The 20,749-nt window shown below is 37.2% G+C and overlaps 1 protein-coding gene across 3 annotated transcripts in view; it reads right to left on the bottom strand.

The window, feature by feature from the left end:
- Positions 1–20,749, bottom strand: part of FGF14 (fibroblast growth factor 14) — a gene marked incomplete at both ends in the record, with an annotated part of 423,837 nt that overhangs the window by 96,975 nt on the left and 306,113 nt on the right. For 2 of the 3 annotated variants that reach the window (XM_082009367.1, XM_082009368.1), the window contains 2 exons: positions 312–415; positions 9,093–9,203. In XM_082009367.1, coding sequence (XP_081865493.1) covers positions 312–415; positions 9,093–9,203 — 215 coding nt within the window. The remainder of the gene's footprint in view (positions 1–311; positions 416–9,092; positions 9,204–20,749) is intronic. The other variant, XM_082009369.1, reaches the window with a different exon arrangement.

Raw genomic sequence — 20,749 nt, 5'->3', positions numbered from 1 at the left:
GGAGAATTTAATTGAAAATAATAATCTTTGTGGTATATACCACACAACCAGTATAGCTTACTAGAAAAAGAGCTCTACAGAGTGTTTTTTTTAGGACTGCTAATGCACAGACTTTCATACATAGCACACAGTGATTTCTACTGTATCCCATTTATAGATATGCTGCATACATTCATGGGTACATAGGTGTGTGTACTCTATGTATATACATATATAGACATTATAGAACTTAAAAGTGAATATGCTTCTTATCCCTGTCCAGATCTCAGCTTCAGCTGTGCCTCTTAAACAGATTTCAGAGAAGTACTTACTGATGTGTAGAGGAAGCCTTCTCCATTTAGGGCTATATACAACCCAGTCTTTACACCCTGGATAGCAACAACTCGAAGTCCCACTGGTATAAGGTTGAATAATGCTGTGAAGAAAAAGCATGACCAGATGTGAATATATGATGGTTGTTACAATGTTCTAATAAACATCATTAGTAAAAAGAAAGACAACTATGCCTTGTATAATTTTTTCTCATTTTTAAACTAATTCAGAAACTCTTGCTTCCGTTAAAGTTAATCCTTAAAATTAAAGCCTAAGTATCTATCTAGCAATAAATCCTGCAATAGTTCAGTATATGGCACAAGTGATAACTAGCAAACACAAAGTACAGCAGACTGGACAGTAATCATATATGCAGCACTGCAAACATGAGTATCTTAAGTAACCTGAAAAGACTCAAAGTGCCCAACAGTTCTTTCATCAATATAGATTAATCATAAGGGTCTGGCAAGTAGCTTTTTATTTTCTTAGGCATTTTTATGCTTTTGGATAAGATGTGCTATCATTAAAGATTGCTTCAAAGCAGTCTGTGATTTCAAATCAAAAATGTTTTTTTGCTTTTGTGAATGATGTATTTGATACAAGCAGTAGTACACAGGCCTCAGGTAATGGCAGAGGCTTATCCCAGTTCAGAAAAGCACCGAAATATGTGCTTCACTCTAAACGTGCACAAATGTTATTGAGCTGAATATAGAACATGTTCAAAGACTGAAAATCGGGGGGGGGGGGGGGGAGGAATTAAAAAAACAGCTAATAGCAGATACCCTAGTAATGGTATATAACTCTGTAATAACGAAAACAGCCATAGCGTCAATTAGTGTCTGAAAAGTCCAGTGTGAAGAGGGGGAGTTTATTAGCCTCACCACAGAACAACAAAAGAAAAAGTGATATAAGTAGGAGACACAGACCAATTCTTCTTCTTCTAAAAATTATGCCAGCACACACCTATACTAAGTTTACTGACTCATACTAGGACATCAGATGCAAAGCACACAGCAGTCTTGGAAGAAAAGATCTGGATGAGACAGAGTTCATGCTAAGTGTTTTTCCACTGTGGATAAGTCAAGGATTCACAGTCCTTGGATGAAAACCAAAAACGCAACCTGTGTGTTCAACATACGCAGCAAGGACCATGGTTCCACCAAGCCAGGTCTCAGGAACACATTAACACCTACAGGGAGTTCCTCAAAATTTAGGAAGGACATCCATAGGTGTGACCAGAAAGTATATCCTACGGGACTATCTGTGATCAAAATGCCAGGGGTAAAGCTCAAATCAAGAGAAAAAGGGTCATGTAATTTACATGTCATTGTAAAAGTAGATAAGTACGTTTTCTCAAGGTGTCAAAACTCCTGGTTGGTCAAAGGACACAAAGCCACAGATCGTTTATGATGAAGATGATCAAATCTTTACAACTGAGAAAAAACATAGGTTGACTTCTAGAATTTAAAGATAGAAGTAGATGAAAAAAAAACCAACCCAAAACCACCTTTCCTTCAATATTGTCACACAGAAGAAGAATATATAACATAAGATCTTTTTAGGAACACACAAAGCCAGTATAAAGCTGGGAATTGATGTAGTAGAGCACTTCCTACAGCTGTAAAAAGAAAAAAATATATTCAAAAGAGCTCTGGAAGAAAAGAAAACAAATTTATGGGTGTACAGAGAACAACAGAAGAGGTGACATCAGACAAGAGTTCACACAAATATATAGCATTTTCATTTCTGTAGTTTCCAAAAGTCTCTGTCATGCTAGGATCTTACTGGCTTGTTCACTAGAAAAATACTGGGTAAAGACAAGGTCCTGTCTCTATTCTATATGAGATAAATGTAGACCAGTGAAATATGGCACTCACAGACAAGATATCCTAAGAATATATAGGCTAAACACTGCAGGACTTGAGGGCTTTCAAATGTTCAACACAATTTATAGGTTAAAAAAACAATCAGCCATTACCCTCAAATGAAAAAATGTCAAAACCAGGAAAACCACTATTGTGGGTGGCAGATGGGGAGCCTATCACAGCAAAACTAGGTTTCAGATGGCAGTTAAATTTGTTTTTTTCTAGAAGAAGAAAAATTCCAGGAGGAAACCTGGATGTGGACACCATGCTGGAGGGAGGGCAGCAACAACTGAGGAGACACCAGGAAGGAAAAACAAACAATACTTGTATAAAGAAAAGAGGTGAACACAAAAGACAAGTCAGCCATGGAAAACTGCTAATGAAAAATAACTCCAAATCATAGTGGTTCACTCAAAACTTCTGGAATGTAGATATAATTTGCTTTATTACCAATAAAAATAAAGCAGCAAAGCTAGGGAAAAAACAACCACCATTGAAGGAGAATTAGAGGCCTGTAACATGGCAGTGTTTTATGCAATCTATAAAATTACTAGAGTGGCTTATAGTTGCTGGTGAATTTAGAAAGCACTGAGGAGGGCATATAATGTGCCTTTTACTGCCACCAAGTTTTAATTGGAGATTGTCAGAGCTCTTGTAATTAGTCAAAGACCATAAAATTTTAGAGCGTGATCTGACATGCTGTAATTCTGCACATACAGAATATTCAGTAACTTCCACAAAATCTTTCAGACTTGAGTGAAACCAGGGAGGCCAGTCTACATTCAATTATTGATTGATAAATGCTCAGCAATGTGCTTCATACTGAGGTCAGCAAAACATGCACCAGTAAGGCACAGCATGTGGTTTCCATGTGCTCTGAAGCTGGCCAAAGGAAATTCTATTTCCTCCAGAACCTGGCTGTGCAGTACTCTTTCCTGAGCAGGACTTCTGTGCCCAATTACACATTTCAAACCTTCCTAGGATTCACCTGTGCTATCCCCCGCTTTAATAAGAGCCTGCCTTGAGAAAAGCAGAAAGCTTTCCAGAGTTTGCTGGCATTTCAGGTCTGCACAGCCAAAGCTACGCCCTTACCTGAGAGGGGGTGTGAAAGAGAACCACGCCCCCAGCTTCCCTTTATCTTTAAGGCAATGATCCAAAACCAAAACTAAGTGGGGAGTGAGGTCCTTGAATATCTTTATGCACCTAAACCCAGCCCGGTGAGTCCACAGATGAGTTGAGAGGGGGAGCACGCTGAAACAGCCCAGAAAATACAATTCAGCCTGGTGCTCAGTGCTCCCATGCTGCACACTCAAGTATAAAGCCTGGCAACCCCAGCTGTAAATAAGACGTGGGAGCATCAGGGAAATCAAGTGAACCAATCGGCAAAAGTGGTGCAAGTAAACCCCTTTCTCCTCTTCAGCGCTGAGCCTGTGCACGCTCCCTTGGCTCTGCTTTGTATTCCATCTAAACCAGGACTGTAGGGCAGATGGCTTCTCTTCCTTTCCCTAAGCCTGCAAGCCTGCTCCCATCACACAGGAGATCAGAAAATGGCGGGGACGGAGGGACAGGGAACAGTTAACAGCAACAACTGGCATGAAAAAAGTTATTTTTTTAGGTGTCATGGAGGGGGTTTGCAGGAAAAAAAATTGAGCTGGATTCTAATCTTCCAAAAGTTTTAGCCAAAGTTGTAGTCAAAGTCCACTTTTTGATAAGTAATAACTCCTTCCTTAAGCAACACACAAACCCACTAAATTTCTTTTTCCTTTTTTCATGTGATACCACCACAGTATATTAACTTGAAATCTGAAATACCTGAAATGAGATATTTCTGTATCCTTGTGAAAGTATATTTAGGTATGACTGACTTGTAGCTACAAGAAAATTGCCATTACAGATTGCTGTTTTTCTCAAGAAGCTTGCTAGAGACCAATTGCTTAAGGCTTATAAACTTGCTCTCTGCTCTGCATGTGTACTGCCCTGGTGTCAGTTAACAAAACTTCCCACAGCACCAAATCTGCAATCAGATCAAGGCAAATATTTCTTTAATTTATTTCCATCTGCAGGCCTACAGGCAAAAATGGTGACTCCATCAGAACATCTTTTAGATCGGCAATGAGTGCAGGGTACTGAATGGTGAAAAGTATTCAAAACAGTGAACGGTATTCAGAGATCAGTCCATCCATTTCTTACGGAGCAAACCCATTCTACCTGCCTGATGTTACACAAGACGTAATTAAAACGTACTTTTTAGTACGGCTGAACTTTGCCTCCATTGATCCTGTCACACTAAGATTATACTGATGGGAGAAACGGGCTTACCTAACTCCCAAAGGTGTAAATAGATGACCAAATGACTGTGTAATTCTTTGAAGACAAACTGCAGTAAAAAACTATGCAAAAATGAGACTGCAAATATTTCAGTTTAGTAATCCAAATTTAACAGCATTGCAGGTGTTGTTTTTTAATCTTCATGTGCTTTATTTCTGTCTAATTATGTCCTTTACCTTACAAGGGTGCAGTGAAGATTATTTTATTAATATCTTCAAACCAAAATATGAGAGTGGTGAGTACTTTAGAAAGACATTAAAAAGTTAATGCTTCCATATTCAATTTGGAAGGTATAAATAGAGCATTAGGAGCATGCATTAAAAGATGAAAATAAAGGAATGTTAAATGGTTGCATGATTTCTTGAAAACCAACTCTACCAGGTACCAAGTGCCACAAACTAAGTAAAGCATGTTACTGCGTAATTAAGCAAGAGATGTGCACAGCACAGCCAAATCAAAGTTGCTTAGGTAATCTTAATTTTGGCATTTATCAGTTTATAGAATAGGGCTACAAATGAGCAATGCTCTTTTAATCTGTTTTAAACATGACTGTCATTTCATAACAGGCACAAATAGCAACATTTGAGTGTTAAAATCAGGTTTATCACCCATCAAGGAAAGTATCATAATTTATGATTAATTTTTTCAGTGGTTATTGGCTGAGGTATATTCTTCAGGTGAATCAAAATAAACCATAAGGCTAAGAGATTCAGGGTTTCAATCTCAGAAATAAAAGAATCTGAATTGCCTGTTTCCCAAATTAGTTAATCTTCCTACTGAACCTACCCTTCACTCATGATACTAAACTTTGACGATAGAACAAAGCCTGAAAATGAGCCATTTTGGGTGGGGAGGAAGACAGGAGGGGAATGTAACGCTTGTTACCAAAAGCACAACGTGGACATCTCTTCTATTTCTTCATAGTTTCTGTATAGTAGCTTGTTTTTCCTAATTAATAATGATTAGGCCCATGGACAACACTGAAGCCAGTTCCATTTGCACCAAGTAATGCTGAGAACTGCTGTAAAATCCAAGAAAATTAGAGCTAGAGAGGGACAGCTACACTGAGTAGGACCTCAGTAACCAGGCCTACAACTTTAACCACAGTCCCTCCTGCTTTCATTACAAGCAAGCCACAGAAACAAACCAGAAACTGTAATGTGTTGGAGGAAGGAAAAAGAGAAAACCAGATAAAACAAGAAAATATTTACTTTTTATGTATTAAAGCCTCTTTCCACACATCACCGAGAGTTTGGCAAAAAAAAATACAGGCTGTACACACAAGACTGTTTAAGCTAGCATCCTTGGTCTGGCAATGTGATTGAAGGACACTCAGCACCATTAACCAATGGGTGCATTAACTCATAATCTGTCACAAAACATTACTAACTTGGAAAAGATATAAAAAGAAATTACAACAATGAACTGAAGGCCATCACTCTGTTTAGGTTGGGTTCTGATAGCACAGCCACCAACATGAGCAGACGAGAGTACATTCAGGGATGCAATTACAAGCAGTCACATTTTCCTTCCTTTTTCAGGCAAGGATTTGTGCACAGTGATATATTAAAAAATCTTGCCACCTATCTCTGCAGACCCTAGCTTTTACTCAAACTTAAGGTGAGCTGGGACAACGGCTTGCACTATAGCAGCTGAATGAAACTCATTTTGACTTCAAATAGAAGCAAAAAGCCACATAAAGAGACTACCAAGAAGCTTTAAATACAAAAAATGGGTGTGAGCAGAACTACTCAATTTGAACAGACTACATCTTAATCTTTGCACTACCTCTCTAGAACACTGCGACTCCAGTAATATGTAACTTATGTTTACTGGCATACGTATGAAATGAGTACAAAATGATCTATGCACTTGAGGGAATTTCAACTTCAAGCAGTCCTCTACACTGCTTGACACAATAAATTGCAACAGCACGAAGAGCAGCATGACTAGGCTTCAAACAGTTTCCTTGCTGAAGGAAAAAAAAAAAAAAAATCACTTCTCTGCCCCTCGCTAATCCACTCACTCTGGCTTCTCCAACATCCAGCTACTCAGAGGCATGAGGACTCTTTCCCAGGCTTCAGGGACAGTGAACAGTGCAGAAGACGGGTGGAAGGCTGGCAGAGATGCACACCCTTCAGCAGCCCCTATTTCCTCCGTTTTTATGAAACACACTTCAAATGGAAGTCATCCTCACTATCAAGGTAAGCGTACTATCTGTCCGACTGACAGCTAATATATGCCCATCCCTTCAGCCACGGGGTGAATTAAACAGGCAGCCTGCAAGCTGCAAGGTCAGAAGCAGGATTTTCCCCCTCCCAAGCAGAGCCCATCAGGATGGGGCCATGCCTCCTCCTCTGGCAGCTGCCAAAACTTATTTACTGCTAAGCTTCAGACAGAAATTATCATAATAAGGACCTCACAAAATAAAAGATCAAAAGACTAGGAATTCTATGCCAAGATTTTTTTTTTTAAGAGAAAAGGAAAAACAAATTACGCTGCAATAAAGAAAAGCAATAGGAAACACAAAGATCATCAGGAAATGGAAGGAAACAGGGTACAAAGGGAAAAGAACTGAGGAGAAAGACTGACAGCACAAAAGAAACAGACACATATTCATATATTCATTAATATTTTCATTAATATATATCATTAATTTAAGGTGGAGATTGTATGCTTTCCTGGAAGACACATTCATTTTACATCCTTATGGTCTAACCTGTCTTTACTAAACAATATTGTAAGATTGGACTAGTGAAGAAACAGTGAACCACAACAGTTAAAGAGAGGGAAAAAAAAAAAATCACTTCATGGAAAAAACTTCTTTTAGCCTAGAAGTCATGTGGAAGTTTATCTAACAGTACTTATCCAAAATCTGCAATATTTCTATTTGTTATTTGGTTGGGTTTGGAAAAGTTCTACATTTCAGAATATTTATAATATCGAACATTCATTCTGCATTTTGGAAAAACTGAGAAGAATAAGAGAGATGGGCAAACAGATGGAAATCCAGAAAGGCAGAGAAAAGAGCACAGAAAGGGAAAATGACATAGTAAACAAAAAAAAAGATTTGTAAAGCTGACAACAGCTAAAGGAGGAAAGTAAGGCACTCTGGTCTAGCTTTGCAAAGATTCAAAATCCATAGAATTCTACAGAAATAACATAAAACTTTCCAAAATTGTTGTAGTCATACACACCTCCTCACTGAAGCTGAAAAGAAGAGAAAGATGGGCAGAGAGAGAAGGAGAGGGAGAGACACATACATGCTCGTACTCTAAGACACATTTCTCAGACTTCATATAGGCAAAGCTTCTATAAAAAGCAATAATGAACTTGTCTGTACAAAGTCTTAGTATCTGGTCCAGTACAGAAGTGGGCATGAGGATGGACACACTGAGGGAAGAAAAGAAACAAGGAATGGGGAAGAGGGGGGAATTCCACTTGGAAAACAAGCAGAGAAATACATATCAAAACAGATTAATCCGTTATTTTTCTCAGTTCTAAAAAAAAAAAAATAGAGCAATAAAAGATGATCATGCTATCTGTTGATGAAATGTGTTATAAATGTCAGCCATGCATTAACAGATAAAACAGGGACTCAATCAAAGTAAAGCAGAAACCTCAAATCCCTTAATTTCTATAGCCTAATTCCATAATTTCTGAGGAAACGAAAAGCTTATTTATATGTGCATAATAAGAAGATAAATCTTTTGTATTAAAAATGCTTAAAATAGACCTTAAGATCACAAAGAAATATATTACTTAAATATGCATTATCATTAAAAGAAACAAAATACAAATGTTCTCTGTTAAACAGAAAATTAAAAATCAGCTCTTTAAAGCGTAAGAATAGGCTTGCTTAATTATCGTTTGCAGCTGAAGTTATCAAATGTATATATGCTCATTGAATGAAAATATGTGGGAGTATCACAGGAAAAGATTACCAAAGTGGTGACCCACACAGCCTTTCAAGACTACTTTTGTTTGGAATATGTTTGAAAACTGCCACTGTCACAGTCCCTACACTGGCAGAAATTCTCTTAAAATCAGTGGTACTCTTGCTTGTATAGGGACTATAAGATCTTTAGCCCTAATTCAGCAAGGTCCTTCAGCATGTGTTTTAAGCAGTACTTTGATAGTTAGGCATACACTTATTTGCCTTGCTGAACCAGGGCCTATATGATCAGGCTTTTCAAAGAATTTTTGTTGCCTTTTCTGTTCTGTTTTGTTTGTTATTTATTTGAAGATAAGAAATTTATGTTAAATATATAGCTTTTAGCAACAATATTTTAATATCATTTTACCATTTTCATAAAATTATCAGAAGATACCCATTGGCCTAAATATCTCACCCCTGAGGCTCGTCGGCACTCACACCTTCCCCTTCAGAGGCAACATCTTTAGGCCAACGTCCTGCACAAGCCGTGCTGGTGGTCGTTAGGCTTCGAATGAACAGAACCCTCCTCCTCCTCCTTTTGACAAAACACATTCAGAAACCCTCCAAAGGCATTAACACCGTGTCTGCGCGCACACACTCGATGCAATCTGCGTGTGTGATTAAGACAATCCCCTGGGGCAGTCACTTACTAGAATTACTGCTGTCATCCTTGGTTCCATCGAGACTTCCATCGGGGTGCATTTGCAAGTAGTAGCCTTGCCTGCAATATAACCTGGTCACTATACCCTTGAGCTGGGGATCTGAAAGACAAACATATTTTGTCACTAGCCTCAAAACTTTTTCCAAGAGTTATCCCTACTTCTCTCACTGTAGGAGGAAGTTTGGTGAAGCAGCATTGCCGTCTTAAAAGTAAGTACTACAACAGGATGGGTCCTGATGGAGATGGAGAAAAATCTCGCCGCAGTTGCATGTCCTGTTCTCTGCCTCCAACAGCCTTTATTATAATTAACAGAGATAAAACACAGAAAAAAAGGACACACCAAACACCCATATTCAAAAGACTTAAACCAGATTAAGCCCTGTAAAAAATTTTAGACTTCAGCAACAAGTATAGAGCCTTAAAAAAACTAACAAAACATTTAAAAAAACCCTACTCATTTCATACTTGTTAGTAACCTACTATACTTCACATAAGTTTTAAGGATACTTGGAGGAAAAGGTCTCTCTCCTTTCACTCTCTACCGAAAGTGATAAATTTTTCTGGTATAATATTTTGTAACAGTCCTAGCTGAAGAGTTCACAAAATATTTTACCAAGCTAGAAGACACAATTCACCTGCCCTCTCCCACCCCTCAGTGAATAACACCCACAGTCAGGGCAAGACATAACCCTCCTTCAACAGACAAAAAAAAAAAAAAAAAAGAAAAAACCTTTAGTAAGCTAAAAGTAGATGGGAAATTCAGGTAGCTGAACAGTTAAGCTACCCTGTTTAATACTCTTCATTTATGAAAATTTCCAAGAATTGGGCAGGGGCTGCCAAGTGACAACTTTATGATTCATCTCAAGGATGGTGCCTTAGCAAATCAGAAATTAAGCTGCTGCAGAACTGGTTCAGTGCTGAGGAAGAGGACATCACACCTTAAAAAAAAAATCAACAGCACTACCTCTGTGTGATATTGGTATTAATATTGTTAAACATAAACTATTAGGCCCAGTTCCAGGCAGCCAGCACAAACTGGTGGGGACACTGGCATTAAAAGCATCTATGTCGTCTCATGCTTAGGTCCACAATAATGAACTAAAATCATAAAGACTTTGAGACAGATATGTAATAAAATGAACAGGTGAACTTCTAAGGAAGACAAAAATTATTTCCATGCAACCCCGTGGCCAGAATATGAAAATTCTCCTGGAATTTGTGTAAAATTGCTCTCACAATCAATCATGCTGAGTTATGTACAGTATCCTAAGGGGAGGTGAAAATAAACATTAATAAACAAAGCTGCCTTTGAGTGGAATGCTCTGAAGTTTTCTACAGAGTCTCAGTTTCATGAAATTATTATGAAAGTATTAAGTTTTTCTTGAATATCCAAATTACAGAGTCATATTAAGCAATAAAACAATTTTAATTAAAAATATAAGATTAAACTGTAAATATGATAGAAACTGTTACTATAAATATTAACACTGTAAGGCTTTTGAGGCATGGAAATAATTAATATAAACATTTGATGATCAACATGTAAGCACATTGCAACTTCTTTCTTTTTTCTTTTAACTCCAAATTTTGTTTTCCATGAATTTTTACATTAGCAAAAGTCTTTATATAAGAATATTCAGAAACAAATATTTTAAAAATTTTAAGCAATAAACTGTATTTTCTTTGAATGCACTGTCTCAGTCAACTTCATCAGGCAACTCAAAAGTATTTTCATAATTTAGAAATGAAATGTGAGTTCCTCTTACACAGGCACTATTCCTATCAATGCATGCTTTCAATGTGCATTTCCAAATTGACAATTTTAAACATAGTTTATGCTTTACACATATGGCATCTTAAAAGACTAAAGAAAAATATTTTAAAATATTATTAAAACTAGAGCTTTAAAAACTATTTACAGGAAAAATATCAGTATTTTGAAAAACACTTTCTACACCCAAAGAATCATGAATAAATGATTCTTTATCATCACATTTATCTCAAAGAAGTATCATAGGAAGCCAAAGTACAGTCCACTGTCACCAGCTGTTTACATCTACTGCTTCATGGGAAAAATGTGAAACTTAGAAGGGACTTTCAAAGCTGTTCTTTATACTCATTCTATTCATTTTTCTAGATTCACAGAGAAATTGCATAACCATTTATCTATGTTCTCACCAAAAGCATTATTTAAAGTTAACCTTGCTTTACCAGTTATTCAATACTATATCTGAATGAAAATAATCTGGTGAATAGCTGTGCATTTCAGGCTATGCGTGACGAGACAGGGTATGAATCCCCCATTTATTTTTTTTCTCAAATCCAAACACAGCTAAATAATAACTATTATAGTGTAAGACCGGAGGATATTAGTCATGTGTTATATGTCACTTGTATACAGTTTTAATGGTTTCATTTTTCAGAGAACTGAAAAAACCTGTCCCAAAACATGGCTCTTTCCAGTTTTCAATGAAATATTCAAGTGTATTTACTACTAATAATGTGATACTAATTAATATTTTCATTGTGCAAAGTAGATTTCTGTAGACTAATAAATGGCAGAAAAAAAGTTTCTTTTTTTTCCCGATGAAATTTAGCAACTGAAACTTTCTTTTTACTTTTTTCCTGCAGATCATTTTAACGTTTTTTGCCTACCCTCCTAAGAACATCTTTTCTACCTTAAGTTCCTACCTGTTTAGCAAGATTAAAACTTTTATTCCCGACAAGTAATTTAATCATGCATTTTTTACTAGTTCTTGATCGCAATATTTAGTTATATATTAATCACAGCACTTCGGACCTACAAATCAAAGTAAATAACAACTAAATGTTTTAGCTGAATAGTGCTCAAAAAATGGGGAAACTGGACAATGAAACATAGTATTTCTTTGATCTTAGCCAAAAAGCAACCAAGACTTAGTGATGGAGTTGTATGAAATGACTCATTAATCTCAATGCAAGTCATAATAAGCAATAGTCAAAAAGACTACTCCATACAGCCTGAAGGTAAATATCTCCAAGATGAAGCAGACAATCCTGTCAGGGAAGGAATTTATCTCTTGTCCTTGCAGAAAGATAAATGACTCTTTCAGGTCCTTTTTGAGACACCTGGACAGCAAGCAGAGAAGGGAAATCCACTAGTCCCTGTATTTAGCGTTTTATCTACCCATTGTCAATAATATTACAGGAACAGTCTCAGCTCCAGATACTCTACAGAGGAGTTTCTCAAATCCATCTTGACCACACTTTTTTTTTTTTTTCCCTAATGTCTGCTAGAAAGCAGGAGCAACCAGCAATGCCCAGGAACACCAGCAGAAGACTGATGCTACCTGTCCACAGGGGCACTGAATCACAGAATCACAGAATCACTAAGGTTGGAAAGGACCTTCAAGATCATCAAGTCCAACCATTAATCCAGCGCCACCATGTCCCCTAAACCATGTCCTGAAGTGCCACATCCCCACGTTTTTTGAACACTTCCAGAGATGGCGACTCTACCACCTCCCTGGGCAGCCTGTTCCAATGCTTGACCACTCTCTCGGTGAAGAAATTTTTCCTAATATCCAATCTAAACCTCCCCTGGCACAACTTGAGGTCATTTCCTCTCATCCTATCACTAGTTACTTAGGAGAAGAGACCAACACGCTCGTCGCCACAACCCCCTTTCAGGTAGTTGTAGAGAGTGATGAGGTCTCCCCTCAGCCTCCTCTTCTCCAGACTAAACAACCCCAGTTCCCTCAGCCGCTCCTCATAAGACTTGTGCTCCAGACCCCTCACCAGCTTCGTTGCCCTCCTCTGGACACACTCCAGCACCTCAGCATCCTTCTTGTAGTGAGGGGCCCAAAACTGAACACAGGATTCAAGCTGCAGCCTCACCAGTGCTGAGTACAGGGGCACAATCACTTCCCTACTCCTGCTGGCCACACTATTCCTGACACAGGCCAGGACGCTGTTGGCCTTCTTGGCCACCTGGGCACACTGCCGGCTCATGTTCAGATGGCTGTCAACCAGCATCCCCAGGTCCCTTTCCGCCAGGCAGCTCTCCAGCCACTCCTCCCTAAGCCTGTAGCGTTGCATGGGGTTGTTGTGATCGAAGTGCAGGACCCGGCACTCGGCCTTATTAAACTGAATACCTTATGTTTTTTAACTCCCACCACAGTGACACAGGTAAACCAAGCAGCAATTACTCTTACCCTTTACAACGCATGCATGCCTTTTTCTTCCCACATGGAAGAGAAAAAGAATGGCAAGAGAACGCAACAAAATAATAAATGACAAATGAACAGGATGAGAGTAGACAACCTCACCAAAGAGTTCCCAGCTCTCATTATTTTATTGTAGATATTTTGCTACTAGTTCACTTGAAGTCCTATCCACCACAGTAAGGTGAAAAATACTATTTCTATTTGATTTTAAACACCTTGACTTCAGCGGGGGGGGGAAATCAAACCAGCAAGCTTGTTCATGGATCAAAAATCAAAGGACAGTTCAACATCTCCTAATGATTTTTATTGTTCTTACTTTGTACCTTGACTTCTAACGTTGCGCAGTTCAGCGTGACAAGTCTGCAATGCCCAACGATGAAAAGAATTATTCTGACTTGCAGTTATTAGAGGTTGTCACTAAAAATTCAAAGATGTCATACTGAACAGACAAAGCAACAGCTTCTCAAGCCTCTCTTCCACAGCAACCTGCATGACAGCAATCACTTGCAGGCCGCTTCTGTTGCCTTTTTTCCCTTGTCAGTGGCAATGGCAGGATGCACGACTGCACTTAGCATGCGCATTCTGTCAGTAGCTTTTCTGATGTCCTCGACAAAGGCAGAGTTTAACTAAGATGTCTTCCCTTCTCCCTTGAATAGTGGCTGCAAAAACAGCTTTGGCATTAACTCATGACAGGCTGAGTGCAGTTCTTACTTTAGAACAATTATGACACTTTATGTTTTGAGTTAGGAATACTTTCTGTTCACAAACAGAATGGTTTTAGCATCTCCTTCCCCACGCCTACAGGCTGCCAGGACAGTTCTCTTTAGAAATTTTACAGGTTTAAAATAAACAAGGAGACAAACTCTTTAAGTATGGGTGTTAAGGATTTTACCTTTGTGTTCAGATATAGATGAATTTACAATGCTAAAAGAACAATGCTGAATATGCCCATTTTATTTTAACACCATAAAAAATGAATCCCTTAGGATCCACTGGAGTTTTAATTTTTAGGTTTTACCATAGGAGGGCTTGTTTTGCCTGTCATTATTTACTTACTCCCTCTTTTGACTAAAGGTACTAAATAAAAGCCTGTTTGAGCTGACAAGCAAATGCTTAATGGTGGGTTAGTCTCATATCAGCTCACATTCTTATGGAGAATAAACTGCACTATCCAGTCAATTACCAATCTGTCACAAAATGGGTTGCTCAGTGAGACAAATGAAAGCCAGTATTTAGAGGTACATTCTGCTCAGATAGCTTAGCATCAAGCTTATGTTAACAACTGGCAGCTCCAGGTCCTTCACATTTTACTTACCCTTTATTCTTTGCATTTCCCTCCTGCAGATTTTACTTTTGGATATTTCAGTACTAAAAATGCCACTTATACTGGTCCAGAATAAATCAGGCATCTTTTCAAGATTTCTAGTGCTCCAATAGTCACGATGACTTGACAGTCAGAGTTGACAGTCATTTCTTGCCCTCCAAAAAGCTGCAACCACCAGTTTTCTTGTGACGTGGAGCAAAATACCCACCCAAAGCCCAGAGCATCTCACCTACTCCAGATCCATCTCCCAGTTAGTTTGTAAGGCCTGGGAAATGTAAAAGGCCACTTTTCCTGACTTCAGACACAAGAGTACCCTGACGATAGTGTTGTGTGGAAATTTGAACTGGGATTCTTGCAGTCTCTCTTGCTGAACCCACTCTACTTTGTATAATAGTTAACTACCCACCACAGGCAGGATTAGAGCCCATCCACTAGACCGCAGCTCAAGGCAGCCTCCACTCCTTCACTGACTTCTGCACAGAAACCCATTGATGCTTCAGATTAATGTCTGGATACTATTCAAAACTTTACCATGTGTCAGTACTGCTTAGTATTTTAGAAACATTTTCCACTAGGCAATTTCGCTCCAGAAGGAGGGACAAAATCCCATGTAAAATGACATTTTCTTTTTGGGTTCTCATTTCAAGTATTTCAGTTCCTGCTGTAATGCTTTTCCCAGTTTCCAAAAGTTGTTTTCTTCTCAAGCATACTGTTTATGTTTAATTGCAACAATACTCTAACAGGTACAGTCAGTACAGGTGATTGCATTGCACTCCTTTTGCCTTGTTTTTGTCAAGTTTTGCATCATCATTCCAGCACATAAAAGTGCAGGATCCTCTGATATGTGAGTTACACAATTACAAAGCAAGCTTCCTTAAGCAAGTACATAGCCAAAGGGGAATTCAAAATGCAGAATTTTGTACTTCATTTAAAGGTGATAAAATCCTAAATAGGCATCTGAAAACCATTATGTTCCTTCATTATTAAACTCTATGATACAGCTCTTGCATTCAAAAGCTTTATACACTCCTAACTTCTTTATTATTTTGTCTGTCCTGTCACCTGGTGTCTCAACGTTTCAAAATTTCTGATTGTGTTGTTTCTTTCTCTCATTGTTAATAAGAAGTGATAAAATATGGACATTTATATGCTAGTGTTCTCTGATTTTAATAATAATGTTTTCAATATCTCATAATACACACCAGAAAACTAAGATTTAATTAAAAACTTGAAAGAAAAATATTTTTTAAAGAAAGTTTTGCTCTATTCAGGACAGAGGGGAAAAGGATATAATGTGAACTAAGAAAAGCAATAGCTTCCGTTATTCCCTGTTCCCATAAGTAATAATAGCACTTATTCTGAAATGCAGAGGCTTTGTGAGCCTATTTCTCTGTGCTCACTTATTTTTCTGTCCTCACGATGATTACAGGGCACTCAACTTCTGTGTTTATTTTTAACTCTACTTTTTGTCCGTTCATGCCTCACATCACAAGCCCGTCTCCCGCAGAACCTCACTTTGAGAGCACATTTAAGAGAGACAGAGTCCTCCTACGTTCCTGCGCTGTCATTGTCACTGGTGCTTCCACAGCATTTATGAAATTTCTTGGTAAACTATGAAAGCGGGTTGGAGTTCTGCAAAATGGTTGCTCTTCTTGAAAGCACAGCATCGTCCCCTTTGTGCTGGCGTCCTTGCCTTTGTATTGCAAATGTTTTTATGTTACCTGCAAAATATGCTCCCTTCCATTTGCGTGCACTGATGTTTCCTCTAGGTCTTACAATACGTTTCAAACTACATGAGATTTGCTTCTTGCTACGTGGTTTTACTTGAAGAAATTTGATCGTCAGTAGAATTACAGCAACTTGGCTTCTCGCTGGGATAATTTATATCTGTTCAGATTCACAAGATGATTGGATTTAATAGACTTGTCTACAGAATAATTGTTAACAGGATCCTTTACCAGCCGTATTATTTTTGGAGGGTAATTGTTGGAAGGGGAGAAGGTTTAGGTTGTTAAGAAAACATGGTGTTCCAAAATCACATTTTTGCTTGGCTATGATAGTTTAATTTTAGTAACTTAATTTACTAATTTGCATTTCTTATCCTACTGGACTATATTGTACATCTCCAATGTTTCTGATCTCACAACACATGCATTTGTTGGGAGATTTCTCCTTAAATACTGTCTTCCACTGTTGAACCATGTTCCTTTTAATATGCTAAAATTCAATGATCTCTAATTTCTCAATATCTAAAATAGCTGATGTTATACACAAGAATATTGAGAAGAAGCTGGCCTCTACTTCCAGGCTTACTTAGCACTAGTCAGAGTTTAAATGCACTTAACCATTATCTGACAAGCATCATCTTCCACTGACACAAAAAAAAATCATCTTTGCAACTATATTTACTTTCTCAAAGTTTATTCTGAAATGTTAAAAAAAAAATTTCTATTGCCTAAGGTTCCATGCTACAGCAGTCTTGTTATTACAATTTTTATTTGTTCTTTTCATTTTACATAGGCCAAAAAGAATCTTGTCTTACTGAGTCTTCTTGACTTACATAAAAATCATTTTCTCCTATTTTGTTTTTTGTTTAAGACTCCTTCCTACACCAGAACATCTTAGTTCTTCCTGGTATTTTCTTGCTTCTAAATTCTGAAAGCAAAACATTAGCATCATACAAAATATTGCTTAACATTTCTCTTTAAAACAAAAAAAATTAAGAAATAGATTCCAGCATTAAATAATTTCTGTGTCCTCATTTTTGCAATAATCTCTACTTTGTTAGTTTCCCATAAAAAGGCCCTGTGAATTTTATTTTAGTCACATTCAAAAAATACCAAGGCACCATAATGTGACAGATTCTATTACATTTAGCTTATGTATAAAATCTGACTAGTGCATTACCCTTTGAATCAGTAAATAAATGGGTTTTAAAAATTAGATTTCTCTGAAGAAGTCGCCAAACACTGAAAGCACAATAGGATGGGCATAGATGACCTTTCCAAATGTAACTGAATATACTTCACATAACACCTAACTTATCAGAAAATGAATTTGATTTTCCTTTTCCTAGATAATTCATATTTTTAGAACTAAATGTTAAAACATTACATTTATTTTTACAATCCTGACTGTTTGTCTCCATGTCTGCTGCATCACAAAGCAATAAAATATTTTAAGTCAGTTTCTATTTCTTTCACAAACTGACTTAGAATTCACTTTGGAAAGCACCTAAACAATCTATTTTAAATGCATGCGAAACTATCATGGTAATGCTCAATGGAGAGAGGATAGCAGGAAAATTTGCAATGCTAAGTATTAAAATCTAAATCACACTACATTTTCTACTGTTACATACAGGAAGCCTCCATAATACTGAATGGCAGGGGTCCTTACCTTGTTACTAACTTCATTTAATTGTTGCCAGAATACATAAAAGCCCACAAAATGAAGTAGCATATTCCCTCTGCTTAGATATGCAACAGCATCATTTCTGAAACGTGCACCTCACAATCACAGTGTATTATATTTACTTTTACATTCTTGCCTATAGCACAAATTATTGAAAGAAGCCATTCACATTCTTTCAAGAAATTTTATATTTTCATCTACCTAATGGCCTCAAAAGTTGCCAATTGCACTGCCAATAAACTGGGACAAAGAAGATTTTACCTAGTTACGAAGTGTTAACTAAGAATTATAATCCAGAGAATTATAAAATAGAGAATTATAAAATCATAGGATCATTTAGGTTAGATAAGACCTTTAAGATCATGGAGTCCAACCGTCAACCTAGCACTTCCAAGTCCACCACTACACCATATCCCTAAGCACCACATCTACATGTCTGTTAAATAGCTCCAGGGATGATGACTCAACCACTTCCCTGAGCAGCCGGTTCCAATGCTTATTCTTTTGGTGAAGAAATTTTTCCTAATATCTAGTCTAAGCCTCCCCTGACGCAACTTGAGGCCATTTCCTCTCCTCCTATCACTTGTTACTTGGGAGAAGAGGCCAATACCCACCTCACTACAAGCTCCTTTCAGGTAGTTGTAAAGAGTGATAAGGTCTCCCCTTGAGCCTCCTTTTTTCCAGTCTGAACAACCCCAGTTCCCTCAGCCGCTGCTCATAAGACTTGTTGTCATATGATATGTCGCAGACTCATTGCAGAGGAAAGACACTCAGTTTTCTTTGATAGCTGAACAACACATAAGGCTTTCCCGGTTTCACATGAACCAGATTCTAAATATCTCCTAATGCAGCAGTCTCAATTTTTACTGCCACCACCACAAATAAATAAATTACTACATTTTACATAATAAAAAAAAAAATCACAAATTGTCATTACTGTATTAGCTGGGTTGAGTAGACTGAGCTGAGATTTGTGCACGTTTAAATGCATAAATCATAAAGCCAGCAGAAACATGACTTGTTCTTTTTCATCAGTGATAACAATTTAGTGAACAAATGTAAACTCCTGATTAGTAAAACAAAAAAAAGCATCAAGTTGTGACCAAAGACAAATAAACCTGTTTGATACTTTAAAAAAAAAAATTGCTCAAAAGGAAATAAAGAAGTACCAAGGAAGTTGATAAATTAATTACATTTTAATTTAGTCTTCAGTGATGTACAAAACACAGGGATTGTTTGTTTTCTTTATATCTAACAGAAAGCATTTGCTATGAAAAATATGGATCAGTAAACTGGCTTCCAACCTTCAAAAAAGTAGAAAAGTCAAAATCTTTCTTAGCTGAACATTATGTATTTTTATATATTATTATTTAATCCTTATGCTTTAACATAAATCCTTACTATCAAAACACATCATTCACCAACACTCTGAACAGATTTAAAAGACATAAAATCCCAGCAAAATGAGAACTGTTAAATGCAAATTACATTTCAGTCTTCTTCATGAACAAGTAATATTACTGGAGATATAGGACTCCAAAGATATGTGTCCAGTATGAAAAGAAAATTGATGGAGAAATTGATAAATTTCCCATTGTGAAAGGGAAATAAGTGTATTTCCCTATTTATTATTAGTTAGGAACAATCTTTATTTTTTCTGCATAAAAAGAGATTACAGAGGTCCCATCAGACAAGCTGAAGTTTGCACTGTTAATAAGAATAAAATACCTTATTTATTTGGAAAAATATTTGTAGGAAAGCATGAATGCATTGGCATTAATTCACATGGAAGCTCTACAAAAGAATTTTGAACATCATTACACATACAGTACCATTAATAATTGTTTAACATTTTTTATAATATTCTATAGCTCTTTCACAAAGGGTTGCTATTTTCAGTTTAATCTCCAAAATCTGTAACAGCAACAGAAATGAAAGCTAGGCAATATCACCAAAAAAGTATAATCAAGGATCTACAGCCTTTTTTTTTTAATCAAATGATATACCCAAGAAATGTCATGAGTTATAGGAAGCAGATTATTAAGAACTATTTGAACTAGAAAATAGCAAGTCATACTAAATATTTCAGTTTTTAATTCATTTTTGCAGTGTGACTAAGTATTACTCTGGAATGCTAGTTAACCAAGGATCCACTGAAGAAATAGCAGATGTTTTCCCATACTTTATTCTACCGTACGCACAAGCACTTTTATATTTTATTTGCAAGAATGCAGTGAGATGGAGAGACAGAAAAAGAAGCAATGCATGGCTGCTTTGGTTTTTTGAGGTCACATTTTCCCCAAATCGCCCCTGTGAGAAAGTCCTGTTCAGTCTACAGACTGCAAGGCCTCGCAATCTGTGGTATTAAACACAATTCGGAAATCTTAAGAGAAGCAGCTTGGAAAACTGATCTTCAGCCAGTGCGACAAGAAAGTAATCTCCTGTACTTGAACATGGTTTGTACCATTTCTAATTCAGAATTACAGACTCATTTTTTCTCTCATCGGTATGGCAAAGCCGTGCCTCTTTACTGGAGGTGCTCCCTCCTGATTTTTTGAGTTCAGTGTTAACTTGGGCCACAACTTCACGCTTTTTTTGTCTCCTCCCTATCTCTGCTATCCAAGAAAACTTGGCATACACAGAAAGAAAACAAACTCTTATGAAGTTACATGAGCCCAGGAGCTGGACTTTAAGGAAATCAGT

The sequence above is a fragment of the Phaethon aethereus genome (genome assembly GCF_964289735.1).
Source record: "Phaethon aethereus genome assembly, chromosome: 1".
NCBI lineage: Eukaryota > Metazoa > Chordata > Aves > Phaethontiformes > Phaethontidae > Phaethon > Phaethon aethereus.
This window is presented reverse-complemented; position numbering and strand designations above follow the sequence as displayed.